This window comes from Alosa sapidissima, chromosome 7, assembly GCF_018492685.1.
Source record: "Alosa sapidissima isolate fAloSap1 chromosome 7, fAloSap1.pri, whole genome shotgun sequence".
Classification (NCBI taxonomy): domain Eukaryota; kingdom Metazoa; phylum Chordata; class Actinopteri; order Clupeiformes; family Clupeidae; genus Alosa; species Alosa sapidissima.
The window spans coordinates 28,269,895-28,288,029 of NC_055963.1; the positions used below are offsets into that span (position 1 = coordinate 28,269,895).

The following is an 18,135-nucleotide window of genomic DNA, read 5'->3' on the forward strand; positions in this document are numbered from 1 at the left end:
TGACATAGGAATCACTCATGGGGAAACGAAATAACTGAATAAAAGTCATTGTAGATTTGTGTGATGAATTTCATTTCAGTGTTGTCTTTAATTAAAATTTGAAGTGTAATTTTATCTGAACATTGAAGCACTATAAAAACAACCAAAATCAACCTAACATTTTGAAAGGGTTTTTGAGGTATTTTCATTCAATTTTGGTTCAGCAAATTGTAAATCGGATGACCAATTTGCTAAACCAAAATTGAATGAAAATACCTCAAAAACCCTTTTTTTCCTCCTTTATTCCTCCTAATGACACCATCTCATTTTCGATGAAGTTGGATAATTACAGCTCCCTGTAAACAAGTAAAAACTGTTTTTATGAACAACATTGTCAGAATCAAAAATAGGTTGATCTTGCAAGTAATGAGGGGAAAGCTGAACATGCTATCTTCTCTCCATCTTGGTTCAACATCTTTTCAATACATGTTGTCCAACGTGTTCACCAATATAATTCTAGTTATAAAAATTGTTATAATGCTTAAACACATATCTATCTGAATTGGAAGATTGGTCTCCATAAGCAAACTGTCTGGCCCACGTTCTCCGGGTTTAAGTGAGGTGTAATTTGATACTGCGCACTCGAAAATCAAAACTCAGGTTTGGCACGGATGGCGCAATAGCCCCAGGTACTTTATGAGTTTATTTTAGGTAATAGAGAGGCTTGTTTTGTTATAGGCCGTTCCGCCCATTTTTACAATTTCGCCTAATTCTCTAGTCCTCAGACTCAGCGGCTCTGCAGACCTTTGACACAGTAATTGCGGCTCATCAAAGAAAGACAATTCAGCCTGTGAAGTCACTGAAATCTTCTAAACTTGCAATGTATTGCAAAGTCAGCTTCTCCTTATGAAGTTCCACGCACAGAATGTAGGGATCGTTCTACATCAGAGCTTTTGTTAAATGCAATTATAGCATCGTAGCCAAGTACTAACTGTCTGTTTGCCAGTTTGCCGACACAAAGGCAATCCGTCTCTGTTTCCTATAAAAACCACAAAATAAAAATGAAAGGCTTCATTTTGTTTTCACATTTACACCAACAAAACAGGGACACGCACATGCACGCCCTGCTGTTGAACTATGCAAGACAGAAAAAAAAAATATGGAATGTAAATTGCACATTCAAAGTTCATTTGGTCACACGCTGGCATACCAAAACGCTAACCTGTGCTGTTGTTTCCTTTCTGTCTCCTTTTCGAATAGCCTAACGCCAGTTTCACTTGAACGGCGGTGATATGTGGAATCCAACTTCTCTCGGCTCTGGGAAGTTTGTAGCAAGTTTTGAAGGGGAAAAAAAGACCCCTTAAGCGCATGCGCCAGCGGGTAGGTTTTTCCGGCGCGCATCAGTGGCAAGATCTGCTAGTTGCGAGAGGAAGGCAAGAGGGCAGGTGATAAAGCTGAAGTCGTCTGAAGCTCTGAGGTGCGGAACACATAATTTAGCCGGTGTTCAGGGGTATCTCCGATAGTGCACTTTTCTGTCTTTGACATCGACTACCAACTTTCCTCTGCACTAGAGCTGGACGTAATGCCATTGCACTAGGTTTTTGGGAAGATCGTAGCTGTCATTTGGCACTTTTTTCGATTTTCTGACGTGGATATTGGAAAGGTGTCTTTGGCTTCAAGACATCACAAACTTCCACAAACAATCTGACCATTAACCCGAGAGATCTACGGAGAGATTGACGTCCTGCTCAGAATGGAGGGTGGAATAGCTGCTTCATGTTTGGAGCGAAGATACCCGTATGGATGTTTCAGCAGGTAGAGAGCATTCTGATTTCAGAGTCCCGAGCACTTGGATATATTTCTTCAACCATCACTGGTTTCGTTACATTCAGCTTTGCATCAAAAATCGGGGAAATCGTCCACTGTGTGGCAAATTTGGAGAACAGACAAAACATTTGAATAGCATCGGTAAAAGTTGAGTGCTGAAGCATTAGCCAACAATACGTTTAGTCACTTGTGAATATTTTATTTGTCATTAAGAGTTTCCGCACCATCACGCCCACGGTTTGTGAGAGCCACTAATTATTTCGATTGCTTTTGGACATTGTAAATAGCCTCCCCCTTCGTACACCCTGCTCAGTCCGTCTCATGTCAGCTTACCCACACCAAGAAAGGCAAAACGGCGACAGGCGGCTGGTAACCTCTACCTCTTAAGAAACGGGCACTTTCCTATTCTCTACACTTCAGTGTGCCCTGGATTGCATTTTTGGGGGAGAATAGCCATTTGGAAAATCTTTAACTTTTGCCTCTGCACTGGAATTTATCGTTTGATAGCCAACTCTGAAAGAGTGGATTACTGCCTTCCAGAAACACAGATTTCTCCTGGTAAGTTTCTCTGCCCTGCAAGGTTGTTCATCCTTTTGCTTCTTTTAAGTGATAATGACGTCTTTATTTAGAATTTCATGCATCCAGCTGTTAAAGTGAGATCTATTGAGGTTAATGAGTGTAACGTTAAACCTCTGAATCTGTATTAGCCTATGTCTTCTAGTAAAATACGCACTAATGTGTGGGAAGGTATTTTTACGCCAAGAGCCATTCTGCATCTTTGGAGAACAAACGCAGACGGAATTGTGTAGGAATTCTTTAAAATGCAGCGTTTTGCTGGTGTTCCCCAGGCTCACGAACCCGTACACATAGTCGGTCCATATTTTGCCACAACTTTATTGGGGTTGGCTCCCTCTGGTGGATTGTTGTCCGACATTTCACCATCGGAACACTTTTAGAACAATGAGTATTCATGTGTGCTCTCAGACGTCGAGGAATAGGGTCACCGTCTCACTGACATTGAACACTGTTTTTGACGTGCTGCTCATACGTCGGAATTCGTGACCGAGTAAAAGGTTTTTCACAAACTATTTTAGATTTATTGCATGCATTGTAAATGGTAAAGTATAATAATTCAGTTTTAAACAGCATCAAATATGTAATTTGGAGAATGTAGTATGAGTCATCTTGTTTCATGTTTTTGTTTTTTGTTGGGGGGGGGGGGGGTAATTGTAAAATGAAAAGGTATGGTATTGTAATTCTGGTTCTAAAGTGTAAGTGTACTATTTTTTACTTGCACAGCTTCTTCAGATCAACTCACAGACATTTCGAATTTAGATTTTATGGAATTTTTGAATGGGGTCTGTCATTTGTTGGGGCAAATCATGGAAACCTGGAGAAGAATCGAATTGACTCTTTTAAATGTCCGTCAACATACTATTAATATTATGTTAACCCTTACCAAACCAAAGATACGTAAAATAGTAACCTAGCCCCTGGTATTCATGCAGTGTTTAATTGCTTGAATTAGACTAAATAGTCAGACCTCTCTCCCATTTTGCCTGAATAGCCCATGTGATGTGAAAATTCCTTGCAATTTATATAGCCTACTGATTCTGGCACTAGAGGATTATAAGCAAGTGTTAACCTTTCTTTTCCCGTTGCTCTTTCGTCGACGTGCACCTGAAAAGTCGACCTCGGCATGACTAGGGCCTGTCTGCAAACCTGCCATGCACCCCCTCCCGCTCTCTCTCTCTCTTTCTCTCTCGCTGGGAGTTATGGGCAATGCCGAACTCAATGATCTGTTTTATCGCCTTGGTTGGTGTTATGACAGGTTAACAGTTATGATCTGTCCTGTTTTAGGTCTCCTACCCGGAGTTAGTCTACACCTCTACTAGGCTCTAACAATTTACTCTCCACGAGAAAGAACGTGATGCATCCTACAGTACATCTTTACGTTTCTTTATACTGAGATATTTCCATATTTCAACTGCCCCATACTGAGCGTGGATGTGTCCTATATCGCTGGCTTTTCACAACAAGTCTGTCAGGCCAAGATATTTAGTCATACGTCTGGCCCACCTGATAGTATTTGGGCTCTCATGGACTATGATTTATTTAAGTGTGTTTATACCCGCTGCGATACTGTATTCCCTCCTTTTCACATAAACGAACAGCAATAGTGCGGGGAATTTTAAAGATCCTATCAGCGGGATTAAAACGTCTAAAATAAAAACACATGTTCCCGTGTGATGCAGAAGTTGGCGGAGAATTTAATGATTATTAGGGAGGCCCGGTTTCTCTTTCGTACGAAACTCTGGAAAATGTAAACCATGACAAATTACTTTAAATCTTTTCTCTCCAGAATCAGGAATAGATGCAAATTGGAGAGTTGGCAGTCACAAGCACAACTCAGGCGCGCTAAGGGAAAATTGTTTAACCACTAATTTGTTACCTTTTTCTCAACCAATGTTATGCTATTTGAAGTGAAATATCAATTAAAAACGAAGTTTTGCATGGCTGTGTGCAGCATTACGTGATTTTGAAATTAGGCCTACGCTAAATTCAGTTGGAAATGTAGGCCTAATTGGAATCACATTCGCCCATTTTTAACACAATATTTAATTAAACTACAAATAAACATACAGGCTTGCCATGTGCTACTATTTACAGTCATATTTTCTTAAATCAACAATTGTATATTTATCAATTTCTTTGCGGCTCTCTGGTTGTTCATGGCGGACGCACCTTCAAAAATATCACAGATGAATTTTGACAGCGAGAGCGTACTCGAGTTCAAATGAATCAAATATTTTTAAAATAAATATTACAGCCTCAATTATTTTTTATGACTGATTTTTATTCTACAAATCAGGCATGTTGGGGTATAACAGCTTTATGTGGTAAAAAAAAAAAAAAAACATTTGTGTGTTTTTGTTGCTTTGAATGAAATGTCTGTGTCTATAATTAAATACTTGTTTTATCTTTGCTGTAGTGCGTCTCTTAGTATTGTTATTTAATAGTGCAAAATGGTAAGTAGAAATGCTGCAGAAACGTGAGCGTTTAGTCCTAATAATCATTAATCTGGATTATACCAGTTTGTGCCCGATACAGTAAATTAGAGAGACATTCACATGAGTTCCTGTAAAATAGCATTTCTTGTAATGGGCTTCTGCACGGGCATAGTGCTTAGACGGATCTTGAGGAATGAAGCGGCCGCTCTTGAGACCAGGGAAACAGACTGACGCGTTGTGAGGGCCTCTTTCACGTCTGCGCGATCATTGCTCAAGAGGAATCAGTTAGAAAACGAACAAACTGACGTGTTGTCTAAATATAGCAGTAATAGTCCTTCTGTTTCTTATACATTGTTGCTTGTGTACACACAATCCTCCCAGGCAATAGTCACAGTTTGTGCAACTTTGGTGTAAACATTAGCCTACTTTCGTGATGTTCGTGGGGAAAATATTTTTTGTTATAGATTTTTAATAGGCTTTTGGAGGATGCATACTTTGCTTGAACTTCTTTATCCACACATGCTTTGAGAGGAGAGCTATTTCCTTTGTTAATAGGAGAATCAAGTTATCCTTGGCTGTTGCAAAGGGATATCTTAATAGAGAGAGAGAAATGCTGAGTTAAAGCTTAATAAGATGTGAAGGTAGACAAGGGCAGTTTACTAATACAAATGATACACACGTGATTTAATTTTCATTTGAAAATCCCCTTAGTTGCAGTGGAGCTCTTATTCTAGCACCCATGGTGAAGCTAATTGAATGAGATTGAGGTAAATGGGGCCAAGGGCCAGGCCTATGCCCCCAGTCCATTTTCCTATTCAGCAAGGAATGTTCTTATCATTGAATAAAGTGAACTGTCCAGCAGGAATGCTGTGTGTTGGTTGGTTTGAAGGCTGTTTTATTCTCCTGGGCTGCACGTCTATCAGTTCTATGTGATTCACACTGAAGTCTGCTGCCAAATGACTGCTTTGCAAGCAGCGATGGCCCCAGGCTCGAACTGTGCAAGCACATGTGCATGCAAGTACACAAATTATACTTTACACGAAGACATAGACACACACACACACACACACACACACACAGTCTTTGTCTCTCTCCCTCCATCATTCAACGCTCTCTGTTTGGGTGCAGTCTGTTGCGCTTGCAGTCCATATTTCATGTGCGTTGTCACTTGCGCACACACACGGGTCATTTTTATGATTGTGATTAGGTGCTAGTGGCCTGGGTTAGATGTTTGTTCTCTTGTGTATTTGTGTGAACGTGTGTGAACGTGTGTGTGTGTGTGTGTGTGTGTGTGTGAAGGAGAGAAAGAGAACCATGTGCTCACACGATCTCCCCTGCTCCTGCTCCCCCCCAGAGCTGCTTTTTCAGAATGTTCCGGCGGCACGGAGTGGCGTGCTCGGCGCTGACGGGCTCCATGGACGCGAGGCATGGCGTGGTGGCCATCACCTTCCTGGCCTTCTTCATGCAGGTGGTGGTGGAGGCGAGCTCCTGGTGGTGCGTACACACACACACAATCACACGTATACACGCACACACACAAACACGCACACACACTCTCTAGCTCTTCCCGCTCCCAAATTAGACCGCCGGCTCAGGGGCTGCATTCATATGCTGTGTGTGTGTGAAAAAGAGAGGTAGAGGGAATCAGTGCACAAGGTACACTACAGTGACACAGATGGTTGTGCCAATGCCAGACACAGTGTGGATAAGGAACTAGACCAACCCCTATCCTTCATCTTTGCGCTCTCTCTCTCTCTCTCTCTCTCTCTTTTCTCTCTCTCTCTCTCTCTCTCTGTCTCTCTTTATGTCTGCTCCATTTTTTCCATACTATTCTCACTTTTCCTGATGCCCTCTCCTGACGGCCCTTTCCATTTCCTGATGGTCTGAACATCTATCCACCATATAGTCTGGCCTTTGCCCCCGTGCGTGTGTGTGTGTGTGTGTGTGTGTGTGTGTGTGTGTGTGTGTGTGTGTGTGTGTGTGTGTGTGTTGGTGCGCGCTTGTATCCCACACATGAAATCATGCAGGAATAATGCAGCATGCTGACTTTAGCACAGGCGCTCTCTCACATCCAGTTTCCCCCCCTCTGTATTTTCTTTTGCCCCACATTGCCAAACCAAAATGATGAATATTATATAAAACATAGAATGCTGTGGTTTTCATGAGCATTTCCAAATATGTGCAGGCACGAACTGCGTAGGAGTGTGTGTGTGTGTGTGTGTGTGTGTGTGTGTGTTTCCTTTTTTTCATGCCTGTATGTGCCTGTGTTTGAGCACTCGCGGATCCTTTCCTCTTTCCATTAATAGAAAAGACAAAATAGGAGTGTGTCATGCCAAGTATCAAACAGCCCCAAATGTACTTGTTAAAGGGAAAAAGATGTTTTTACTGATTGCTGGGTTTGTTTCGCTCCACTGATATCAGCTCCATTGCTTTTTGGGGTTGGAACAGTGCGCATTCAGATCCTGAGCTGTAATTTTACCAAAGGAAAAATTAATGTAATTGCATCCAACATGCAATTGCATGCAACTCTAGCACTTAATTCCTAATAAATGTACAACAGTTCTCTGGGGGACAGCAAAAACAGCAAGTGATTGCAGTTTTTTTTGTGGATATGTTTTTGAAATTGTGTTTTTAGAGTTTGGTTTGTTTACCTGCACTTTATGTTGTGTAGACCTGATCTCCCTTCTCCTCACTTGTAATGCTGGAGTCTCAAGCTGCATTAAGTCACCTTCAATTAAGGCAATAATGGCATTAGTGAAATCCCCTTAGTGTCACCCGCGGATATTTCTTACACGCTGGGCCGCGCAGCGCCACAGATCAGAGGCCCATTGAGCCACCAGAGAGGGCCAGGGAGCGGCCGCCACTCGCCCAGGCTGCCCCTCCAGACAGGCCGGGGGTCTCCTCTTACATCCAGCGTGTCCGAGCCTCTCTGTGTCCCGTCTACACACACACACACACACACACACACACACACACACACACACACACATACGTACATACACATACTGCTCAGACCAGTCCGCAGGTGCTAATGATTTACTGTGTCAGAGAGGAGAGCGGCAGGGAGTGTGTTTGTGCACCCCCCCCCCACACACACACACAACCTCTCACCCCTTCTCCTATCCCCAACACCCCCCCCCCCCCCCCACACACACACACACCCCTACAGTAATTTCCACAGTGGATCAGATTTCGTAGGGGACTAATTGAGCTGCTGTGTGTGTGTGTGTGTGTGTGTGTGTGTGTTTTTGTGTGTGTGTGCGCGCCTATATGGGGCTGTTTCCCCTCACGCAGGTCCCTGGCCATGAATCCGTTGCTGATCCCCGAGGCTTACATCATTGGTGCGCAGCCTCTCTGCAGTCAGCTGGCCGGCCTGTCCAAGGGCCAGAAGAAGCTGTGCCAGCTCTACCAGGACCACATGCAGTACATCGGCGAGGGCGCCAAGACGGGCATCCGCGAGTGCCAGTTCCAGTTCCGCCACCGCCGCTGGAATTGCAGCACTGTGGACAACTCGTCCGTCTTCGGCCGCGTCATGCAGATAGGTAAGCGCCCAAGCAACGGTCAGCTCAGTCTCACGCGCACAAACACACACAGACTCACACAGACTCTCACAGACACACACACACACACACACACACACACACACTCAAGAGTGACTGACTCAACCAAATACTGACCAGCACCTTTATACAGCTCACAGATTAGCTGTCTGACTCTTTGAAAGAGGTCTGACAAAGGTTTTCATTTTCAATTAGCACCTTCGGTTGCTTTAAGATGGAGCTGGCCAAATCTGTCTCTTTCATGTTTATATTATGCGCTGTGCAGCTCTTTTTAGCACTTTCTCTCTTCTGAGGGCCTTTTTTCCCTCCCTTGCCGCTCTAAAATGCAACCACATGTTGAGTTCAGTACTCATATCTACTTATTGGTCATTAGTCCTATCTGTTTTGTGCCAGAGCGCCCTGCTCGTATTCCTCAGCCTGCCTCCTTCTCAGCGGGGCGGATTGTGAGCACCGTGCGAGCCGACTCGCTCTCCGCTCGTTAGAGGCGTCCCCTGCCAATTTCTCCTGTTTCTCTTGGGTTTGAGCGCGGCTCGGAATGCAGATACCGTACAATACCATCTTTGGCTCCCGCCAGCGAGCCGAGTGAGCCGAGCAGCCGATTTGGTCCTCTTGACCCGCATCATCCCCTCGCTGCTGCTTAGAGGACCTGAGGTTTTGGCTCTGACGTGTCGCGATGGCTGTTCTGGGATCAGCCCCGACTGTGGTCAGCTGGATTTAAAGAGAGATTAATGGGAGAAAATTGCTGCGCGGCTGTGGCCAACAAATGTCCCTGCTCAGTCTCTCCATGGTGTGCTACGTGAGTGTGTCTGTGTGTGTGTTTGTGACGTGAAGATGCTTGTATGGTTCTGTGTGTGTGTGTGTGTGTGTGTGTGTGTGTGTGTGTGTGACTTCTGGATGCTCGTACGGTTCCCCGGATCGCGGCGCGTCCCAAAGCCCAGGGAGGCACGCTGTTCTCGGGCCTCGTCTCCGGCGAGGAGCAGGGCCCGAGTAAATCCTTGGCCTTCCCCCCTTCGCTTAATGCATAGGGGCGCACATGGAACTGCTCATTTTTAGCAGCTGTGGTTAAGAAATAGTTTTATGGTGAGGTCTTGCGAATAAATCAAGTGCGGGCTCCCTCGAAATGGCTCGTGCCTGACACTGAGAATGGTGAGTAATTGTGTTTCCCCCAAATTTATGCCTGCCCTGTATTTAAAGTTAATGCAAGCACATCCAGCACACTCGTCCGGCCATGGGCAGGGCAGCACACACCGCTTTCCCAGGGTTGCGGAGGCCGAGCATGCCTACTCTGTGGCCGGCACCACTCGGCAAGGTACCTTACCTTATAGCGTTGCGTTTTATTGGTGGTTAGGAGAAGCTGGTTATTGGCGGTGCAGTAATGTATTTTCTATGGGCTCTGTCAAATGTTTAATGCTACCAGATTGGCTCTTGTAAAGGTGGCTTAGTGGTGGCATTTATGGCTGTTTTCTAAGTCTGGAGTCCTGTGCTCTTCAGCTCCTGTAAATAGCTGTAGCATTTTCACTCCAGGCTTTTTTCTTCATTCAGGGGGGTTTTGGTTAAGTGGTAGTAAAACCTTGTAGACGTTGAGTACATTCTGAGCACAAACCTCACCCTTCGCCCAACGCACATATTTCTACAAATGTGACATTGACAACTTTCGCCGTTTTTTTTGCTTAGTGCTTAGTAGACCTGAGTAGACAAATGCATATTTAGAAAATGTTGAGCTGATGGCTCTATAATATTGTGTGTGTGTGTGTTTTTTGTGAGTGTTTTTCTGTGAAAGTCTTAAACATATGTTCAAAACCTAATGAATTAGAGATGAGGCTGTGGCTTAGCCAAATGCAGCCCTGTCAAAGTGAGCCTGGAAATTCTGGCTTGTCCTGCTGCTGCCCATGATGTTGCTAATGTACACAGCCTCTGCTTAAAGGGATCCACTCTTCGCAGAGGGTTGCTGTGCCATGGCCAATGCAGAAATCTGCCCGCTTTCCCTTTAAGAAACTACCATGTTTACATTTGCAAATTCCTCTTGGGGCATATACTCAACTGTATTTAAAAAGGCGGAGACGTTTCAGCACATGCTACAGTAGGTGTAGATTTGGGGCTAGTTTTCTTCACTCACTTTTCTTGCTCCTGGAGATGTTGGGTGTCCCATATGTTAGCCCCTGCTTGACACATAAACATGACTACTTTGCAAATGCATCTTCAAAAAAAAAAAAAAAAAAAACAATTCTGAGGAGAGAATTCTCATATCGGTCTCGGCAGTGCTAAGAAACTATTCACCTTAATAGTGTAGGACTCGTCCATCTCCACTTGTCCGAGTGATGGATGGGCGATATCCAGGGAAGAGGCCGGGGGACCTGGCGCACGCATGCCCAGGTTGGCAGGCCCTGCTGCGGGGAGGATGCTTTGGCTCCCTGGAGGGGGTCTTGGGGTGGAGCTGATGAGGGGATGAGATGTGGGTCAGGGGGATGAGGAGGCAGCGTCAGCTCGGGCTGAGGACAGCCTGTCTGTCGACAGCTTCGCTATTAGGCCTGTCTCCTCCGACGAATCCCAAACAGTAAAAGAAAGTAATAACCTTTTTCTCTTTCCCCCTGGCTGAGCCTTCCCCGCCGAAAAAACCCTTCCCATCTGGATAAGATTCATTCACTCACTGGTGCTCTCGCTCTCTCTCTCTCTCTCTTTCCCTCTCCCTCTCTTACACTTACTCCCTCACTCTCTAGCTCTCACTCTCGCTCTCTTTCGCTCATTCAGGCGTACTCCCTTATTCTGGTATTTTCATCTGGAGTTTGGTTTCCAGGGAGCGGCGTACTAAATTTGAGAGACAGGTTTTCAGTCTGTTTATTTTGTTCCCCTCTTTGGCTGTGTTGACCTTTGTTGCCTGCTGACTAGACTAATGTCTCTCCGCTGCTTCCATCCAACCCCCCCCCCCCCCCCAAACACACACACTCCATGTTCCATATTTCCCCTCCGTTTCCCCTCCCTCTCCCCTGGACTCCTATCTTCTGGAGTAGTGTGGGCAGAGGACAGTGTGGACAGTGGACTGGCTTGTTGGGTTTTTTTTTACAGTGGAGACTATTGACCTTTAATGCAGTGACAATAATAGTAATGCAGTGGCAATAATAGAAGCGCTCTATTTTTATTGCATTCATCAGCTTTTCAAAACCATTAGCTGTGTAAGGGGGGGGGAGAACCACGGCTGCAGGTACAGGCCTCCACCACCAGGGGGCATGCTTCCAGCTAATGCACCTACTGTAACTGGTGCCCTCAGGGCAGGGGGAGTCAGGGTGGCTGGGGTCCAGTGGAGGCCCTCCAGGTGCTGTGGGTTAGCATACTGCGGTGCATTTTGGCCAGGCTGGATTTATGAGCAGTGGGTCTAACTCGGCGCTGGAGTCGTGGATTCCCCACCGTGTGTCCATCCATACCTCATGGCCAACGAATGCCGCTCAGTTAGACTTGGCTTGCTTTGGTATTCCTAGAGTTCAGGTCAGCACAGCATGAAGGTAACCGAGCATACATCTGTAAGAGCAGCAAGCACTGCCAAGGTGCTCACTCGCTCTCCCTTTCTCTCTCTTCTTTCTCTCTCTTCTTTCACTCTCTTCTTTCTCTCTCTTCTTTCTCTCTCTTCTTTCTCTCTCTTCTTTCACTCTCTTCTTTCTCTCTCTTCTTTTACTCTCTTCTTTCACTCTTTTCTTTCACTCTCTACCCCCCCCCCCCCCCCCCCCCTTATTCTTGCCCATACTCAGGCCCACTATAGTTCAACTCCCAAGTCCTTTATGACTCAGCCTAAACATAACCCAGTAAATCACTACATCCACCCCCACCCCCCACCCCCCCCCACCCTCCCCACACACACACACACACACACAGAGACACACACAGACATACACGCCACAAACCCCATACTGCTCACAGCCCTACGGCTTTTCTGCGCGGCTACTCGAGGTTTCCATCTGAGCTGGCTGAAGCTGATTGAGTGTGAAGGCCCCCTGACGTGCAGCCAGTATGTGCATGTGGCTCCCCTCCCCACCTCCCCTGGCTGATCTCTCTTTGTTTGTTTGTTTGTTTGTTTCTCACAGGTAGCCGGGAGACGGCGTTCACGTATGCCATCAGCGCGGCGGGCGTGGTCAACGCCGTGAGCCGCGCCTGCAGGGAGGGGGAGCTGTCCAGCTGCGGTTGCAGCCGCGCCGCCCGGCCCAAGGACCTGCCACGCGACTGGCTGTGGGGTGGCTGCGGCGACAACCTCATGTACGGCTACCGCTTCTCTAAGGAGTTTGTGGATGCGCGCGAGCGCGAGAAGACCTACTCCAAGGGCTCCATAGAGAGTGCCCGGCTCATGATGAACCTCCACAATAATGAGGCTGGACGACGGGTGCGTCCACACATTTTATTTTTTGTCTTTGGAGATGAGATGTTGCTGAAATGCATTCTTTGTTACCATGAGATGAAAATGCCATGCATTTACACACACACACACACACACACACACACACACACACAAACTGTCCTGTTTTTTTTAGGAATTATCTCGATATTGCATTACAGTACACCATTCAGTTACACCAGACAGAGATCTCGAGTATCAGAAAGCCAAGTGTGATTAAGGTGTTCCCGGGGGACCGTGCTGAGGACGAGGGATTAAGCTCTGGACTAAATTATCCTTTCAAAAGAGACTTATTTTGAAATGACATTTGGTTCAGGACAAGGCTTCATTATTCCTGGGAAACAGCTCGGGGGCCTGTAACGCGCTGTGTCCGATGCATGTTTCTAATTCATCAAATTCATTTAGCTGTCGATGCTGAGCATCTCTGCCTGCCTAACTGCGCTGGTGGGGCCGAGTGGTTAATGTATTCCACAGCATTTTTTTTGTGTGTTTCTGTAGCCAGCTCTTGTTGCTGCTCTTTATCAGGAAACAGCCTCGTTATAAACAGACGCTGTGCGTTAGCTACAGCGGCGAGCGATGCCAAAAAATATGTATGCATGCATTGCTCAGCCAACTGTCTCTGAAGTAGACGACTTCAGAGGAGCAGAGCTGTTTTTTTTTTTTTTTTTGGTTTTCATTTGTAGGGAATGTTCCGGTGGGTATGCAGTCATAGCTGTGGAATAGCTCAGGAGTTCAGTGTGTCTGACAGGCCAGTAAACGACGGCATGACGGCTTGACACGTAGCCCTCTTTGAGATGTTATCGACATACAGAAGAAAAGAAAGAGAGAGGGAGGGAGAGAGGGATAGAGGAGGGGGAATATAGGCCAGTCTGATCTTCATCATATCGCCTCTCATCTGGTTAACAGCTCTGTCTCGCCCTCCTTTTTGAAGAGCGTGCTTTGATCTCCAGGATTGTGAAGGTTTTCTGCTAGATCCAATCGTGATGTCTCTCTCTCTTTCTCTCCCTCTCTCTCTTTCTCTGTCTTTTCTTCTCGGGAGTTACCCATATGATTGAACCTACCTCAAAGGAAATGTGAAGGCAGCCAAACACTTGCCTTTTTTCCATGTGTATGTGTATGTGTATGTGCTGATCCCCACCCCCTGCTCTAAATGGACCTTTACCAATCTTACAAGCTCTCCCACACATGCCCTACATTGCAGGAGATCTCCCATGCAGATGCAAATTGCTTTGGCAGACCAGCTCTCTCTGGCTTTCCTTCAGCATACTTTATAAAAACTGTTTTTGAGACTATATGTTAATGTACATCTTGAAACAAGCATATGTCAGTCTTTCAAGATGTTGGACATATTTATGAAGCATGGAGCCAGGTGATTTGTTTTTGTGATGTGTATTGCGCCTTTTGTGCTTCTTTTGCGGTCAGTCGTGCTGTGAATCTTGTAGTCCGTGCTCAGGAGTTCCTTTCTGACCTGCATCTCTCTCTCTCTCTCTCTCTATCTCTATCTCTCCGGCCTTGCAGGCGGTGTCGGACCTGGCGCACGTCTCGTGTAAGTGCCATGGCGTGTCGGGCTCTTGCAGCCTGAAGACCTGCTGGCTCCAGCTGGCCGACTTCCGCAAGGTGGGCGACCTGCTGAAGGAGAAGTACGACAGCGCCGCCTCCATGAAGTTGAACGCGCGGGGCAAGCTCGTCCAGGTGCACAACAAGTTCAACCCGCCCACTGGCCAGGACCTGGTCTACATCGATCCCAGCCCAGACTACTGCGTGGTCAACAAGACCACCGGCTCCCTGGGCACGCAGGGCCGCCTGTGCAACAAGACGTCCGAGGGCATGGACGGCTGCGCGCTCATGTGCTGCGGCCGCGGCTACGACCAGTTCAAGGCCACGCTGGTGGAGCGCTGCCACTGCAAGTTCCACTGGTGCTGCTACGTCAAGTGCAAGCGCTGCTCCCGAACCGTGGACCAGTTCGTCTGCAAATAACACACACACACACACATACACACACACACACACATACACACACACACACACACACATACACACACACATACACACACACACACATACACACACACATACACACACACACACACACACACACACACACATGAGCGAGCGAGATTAAGAGAGCGTGTGGGAGAAAATGTATGAGACAATGGGGAAAGATGGACAGAGAAGAAGAAAAAGAAGAAGAGGAAGAAGAAGAGAGCGTGTGGAATGGGGAAGAGAGGAAGAAATGACAAAAAAACACATAGCGGAGAGATAAAAAATAAACTATATAAATTATATTTATAGATTTAAACAATTATACCATTTTCAAAAAGACTGACAGTTTGTTTTTTTTCCTTCTAAGTAATAGGTACAAAAATTCTAAGTGTCTTCCAAAAAAAACCTGGGAGTATCATTGAATATTTATTTTCTAAGAGTTTTTTTGTTCTCTTCTGGCTTTCCAAAGTGGAGTTAAACAACACAGTAGTGCATATATAGAATTGACCAGGCTGTTTTTAAATGTGCCTCTCAGTAGCCCCTACCGGAGTCCAAGGGCTCCATCTTGCCGTGTAATGAGAGCCTGCAGCGTGTTGTATAAAGTTGTCTTGTCCCATGGTGCTCGGCAGTAGATGGGATAGATGGTCCTGGTGCCCAGCCAGTTTCCTACAGTTTCCCTTGACCGCTCCGTGGCGGACGCTAGGAGCTGATCCCCCTCCATTACCTAAACCCGGTGCTTCCTTGGACTATCATGCCACCGGTCAGTGCCTTCAGCATTCTCTGCTGCCCTAAACAGTTAAAGAATCAGGATTGGTCTGTCAGCAACAAGCTGTTTGTGTGTCCTCACTATCACTGCAAATGGTATGTATCAGTAACGTAACTACACTGGACAGTAGATGAAGCCTTTTTGCCTTTCACAAAAAAAAGAGCATGCACACATTCTTTTGAAATACTGTAAGCCTTCTTGCTTCACCTCAGACAATCCCCGGTTTTTAGCTGTTATTCCTTTGAGGACAATTTTATACTCTCATAGATTGTATGCAAATGGCTGATTCAAAATGCATTTAGATTTTTTTTAATATAAACTACCAGAAAATGCCCACAGGAAAGAAAAAAAAGTTTTTTCAGATTTTAAGTACATATGCACTTTCAAAGACAAGATTCCACCCGTCCTGTAGACCTTTTTCAAGTTGATCATAATATAGCATATTTTACTCTAATCTCCATATTATCTCAGATATCCATGGAACATATAAGATCATAGTAAAATGGTTTTAAATATATATGGGCAGTATCTTGGTTTTTGAGGGTGAAGTATCCCATGTTCTGTATATACTTCGTCTAACCATGCAATCATTAAATTGTATGGACCATATTTATTTCTCAGTTTATTTTCCTCTGTTAATAGCTACCCTAACTCCTCTCATAGTTTTTTTTTTTTTGTGATGGCAGTCAGCTAGAGGGCCACTTTCTAAGCAGTTCACTCTGGTGTCCTTTCTGGTGTCTTGTTAAAGGGAATTCCACCATTGCATCTTGGAGATCACATTTGTTCACACAGACTTAAGCTTTCCTCACAGAATTTTCTCTTTTTACCACAGTCCTGTAAATTCCCTCCCCACCCCCCACCCCTGAAAGTTCACATATGGGGGCACTTGTGTGACATCTCACTTTTTTATGGGGGAGGAAGGGGGTCAAGTCACCATGGCAGCCAAGCCTTTTGAAGTACAGTTCCATTTTGCCTTTTCAGATTGTTCCTCATGCCACACCGTACTCTCTCTTTTTTATCATCAATGCTAACTACTCATTATCAATCCAACCTGTATATTTATTATCCTTTATGATTTTTATTGAGGCTTGGAAGAAGTTATTTTCTTATAGCTGTTTTTATTTTATTTTTTGTTTTGTTTTTAACTCAGACATTGTGCTCTAATTCTTCAATAAATTTTACACCGTAATAAAATTAACAAAAAGCTCAACATTATTCATCTTTTGACAGTGACAGAGGAAACTGGCTGTTATGGTCATTCTCATCTTGCATTGAAGTGGAATTCACTCTGCTAGTAAATGTCCAGAGCTTAGAAGCTTTTTATTAAAAACATAAATAAATATGTGTGTATATTTTACTGAATCCCAGGTAATGAATTTGACATTTTTCTATGTTTTGTACAGAAATGATTACGGTAAGATTTGTCTGTATTTTTATATCCTTTCATTTTTGTTTTTGTTTTGAGTTATGAAGTGTCTGCCAGTGACCGTCTCCCAGACCGTGATTCACCAACTTTTAGTATGAACAAATCTGAATCAAACATCTTCAACAAATAAATTTATCTGGAATCTTCTATGTTGTCTGACTATCCTATGGACTATCCATGACATCCCTTTGGGTTCTTTTTCTTTTTCAGCTGTTGTGAAACTGAAAGACGTAACGACCGAAAATGTCTTGACAGTCTTAACCACTGTGGTGTTTAATATTTCATGATTCATTGCCTTACTTTAGATTGCTTTTTAGGGAGCGATTACTTGTGAGAACTCTAATCTTGGGGAACTGTTTTTGTAATAGCTACAATCAAGAGATTGTCAGATAGACTGGGGAGTGACATTTTCATTTTTCAAAATGTACAGTTAATGTTGGTTTCTTGGAAGATATTTCCCCCTTCAATATATCAGTTATTATATGACTGTTATTGCTATTGCAGTCAGTTAGTTATCTCATATTACATGAAGTTTTTATAGATTGTGGGAAGAATGTTTTTTCTGATGTGCATGACAGAAAAATATATTTTTTTGTTTAATATTGGAGTTAGTCCGATGTATAAAAGGGGCACACTCAAATAACAAAAATGAAGAACAGCCTAATGAACCAAATTAATCTATCAGGCAGCAATGCAAATCAATTAGTAAATGCTTTTGTCTTAGTGTAGTTAATCTCTGCACACACACACAGACACATATACCCTTGTGCTGCTCTTACGGCAGATGTTCCCCTCTGTCCTCTTTCATCGTGAGATCTGCCGCTCATGTGGGGTGCGGTACACACTCACGCCCCGTCCTAAAGAGAGGAACAACACTTTCATTCTTCTCCCTGTTCCGACTGCGCGATAGTGCACGCAGCACAGTGGCCTGCACAGGAGCCTGAGGAGTTCAAATTAAGACCACTTTCCAAACATCAAGGAAGCCCTGAGTGGGCTTTATCTCCCAGGAAAATATCTCCAGGCATGCCATCTGATGACTGTAATCCCCGTTTGATGTCTGCTTCGCTCTCTCAGCCTTTCCCTCTCTCTCTTTCTCTCTCTCTCTCTTTCTCTCTCTACTTGTGAGGGTACATGTGAAGTACCTGTCTCTGAACTACTCTATTAACATAAAAAAGGAGCAATAAAGTCTATGTGGAATAACAAAT

The 18,135-nt window shown here is 44.8% G+C and overlaps 1 protein-coding gene across 2 annotated transcripts; it reads left to right on the forward strand.

Annotated features, from left to right (window-relative positions):
- Positions 1-1,370: 1,370 nt before the first annotated feature.
- On the forward strand, positions 1,371-17,077 carry wnt5a (wingless-type MMTV integration site family, member 5a). 2 transcript variants are annotated; one of them, XM_042098180.1, is made up of 5 exons: positions 1,371-2,364; positions 6,172-6,311; positions 8,112-8,359; positions 12,451-12,743; positions 14,274-17,077. In XM_042098180.1, the coding sequence occupies exons 2-5, from the start codon at positions 6,187-6,189 to the stop codon at positions 14,730-14,732; spliced, it is 1,125 nt and encodes a 374-aa protein (XP_041954114.1). In that variant the 5' UTR covers positions 1,371-2,364; positions 6,172-6,186; the 3' UTR covers positions 14,733-17,077. The 2 variants fall into 2 exon arrangements, with proteins under 2 accessions (XP_041954114.1, XP_041954115.1); XM_042098181.1 differs by lacking the exon at positions 1,371-2,364 and adding an exon at positions 2,805-2,879.
- Positions 17,078-18,135: the final 1,058 nt, after the last annotated feature.